The 1,699-nt window shown below is 42.4% G+C and overlaps 1 protein-coding gene across 3 annotated transcripts in view; it reads left to right on the forward strand.

Annotated features, from left to right (window-relative positions):
• The window catches only part of LOC101862795, a 10,861-nt gene that overhangs the window by 3,585 nt on the left and 5,577 nt on the right, over positions 1–1,699 (forward strand). For all 3 annotated transcript variants that reach the window (XM_013082196.2, XM_013082194.2, XM_005097776.3), the window contains exon 3: positions 490–659. In XM_013082196.2, the coding sequence (XP_012937650.1) occupies positions 490–659 (170 nt within the window). The remainder of the gene's footprint in view (positions 1–489; positions 660–1,699) is intronic.

Consider the following 1,699-nt stretch of genomic DNA (forward strand, 5'->3'; position numbering starts at 1 on the left):
AAATTAAAATAACAATATAAAATGTTTAAATTTGTTTAATGGCTCAACGTTCCGCCCCGTGGGCTTCCTCAGGAGCAACACATCATCATCATCATCATCATCATCATCATCATCATCATCATCATCATCATCATCATCATCATCATCATCATCGTTTATTGTTTTTATGATCATTATCATTTTTATTATCTCTCTCTTTTACTATTAATTTTATTATTGTTGTTGTTATTATTAGTATTTTGTGCTAAAAAGAAACACCAATCACTTTAAAAAAACCCACATATTTGAACTAACAATATCAATGGAGACTATTCTTATTTAAACCTGACAACAATAATAGGTTAAGGGATTTGGAGTCGTCAAACCAGTATTTTGAGACCAGAAAAACAAAACAAGCCGAGGCAATTTTCAACTCAAATCTAAATAGTGAGTCTAACTGAGGTACAATCTTTTAATATGAGGATAATATTTTTTTCCCTCCATCCTCAGAGCGATAGAGGTGTTTGTCCGTTGTACCTCGACGGGACAATTGACAATGCCGTTCGGAGTTATTCACCACCTTGCAACTTCCCTTTTTACGAAGCCATCTTTCAGCTGGCGTATTCCGTTCTCAGGATCGGGATTTTGATCATACCGATGTCGGGACGGACCTCTTATGAGTGAGTATGCGGTGCCCATGGGAGGGGAGGAAATCCGTAACGAGCAACCATTATGAAATTGGGTAGAATAGAGGGTTACACGAGGTGCCCATTGGGTTGGGTCGGGTCGGGTTGGGTCGGATCTAATCGGATCGGATCGATTTGCATGCCAGATTGAGAGTGCAAATCGGCTATCGTAGTGCAAGCCGATCGCGTTTGTTTTCAGGCGACGAGTCGGCCGATCGACCCGGCTCTTCCCGACCCAATCCGATCCCATCCACAATGGGCATCCGGTATTGGGGGAAGGGTTAAAGGTTGGATGAGGGGTAGGGTTAAAGGTTGGATGAGGGGTAGGGTTAGGGATTTGGTGAGGGTTAGGGTTACGTCTCTTCTTTATTTTTTGTTTGGAAGGTCGCTCGATACGGAAATCCTAGAGGGTGGTTGGCGGGTGCTCTGGTGTGGTTTGCTTCTTCTTTCCTGTCAGACATCTATCGTTTTTATCTCCCCTCCTTTTTTATGTTTGTTGTTCTCTTGTTACACCTCTAATCTTCGGGACTTATATGACCTTATTGTGTTGCAAATGCCGTAAAACACTTACTAAAACTAAACTAAAAACGAAATCCTTCCCATTGGAATATAGGTTCCGTTCAATTTTGTTCGATTTCTAGCGGCTACAGTACACACTAGTAAATAGACCCCTGCCTCAAAAAGATCGCCCTGCTGGTGGCCTTGAAAACAAAAGTGTTTGTATTTGAAGGTCATCGTCGGTTTCGTTCGGTTTGCGCCTCTATGGTGGCTTTTCTCTCTCCATAGAGGAAAATCTGGTTTGCACCGACGACCAAATCAAACCTTTTCGGACAGGTCCATGCTAATGAGCGCCAGGTTTTAAATGTATACATCATGTGTGTTAGTTGAGGTAGGGATTGTGGAGGATGGGGCGAGGGTAATTTGTGTTCGTATTCATAAGGGTGTATGGGATTGTGTGGGTGTTTGAAAAGAGAGACATAACGAAAGGGTGATAAGAAAATCAGAGAGAGAGAGACTGAGGGAGAGTGAGGGTG

This window comes from Aplysia californica, unplaced genomic scaffold (assembly GCF_000002075.1).
Source record: "Aplysia californica isolate F4 #8 unplaced genomic scaffold, AplCal3.0 scaffold00163, whole genome shotgun sequence".
Lineage (NCBI taxonomy): Eukaryota > Metazoa > Mollusca > Gastropoda > Aplysiida > Aplysiidae > Aplysia > Aplysia californica.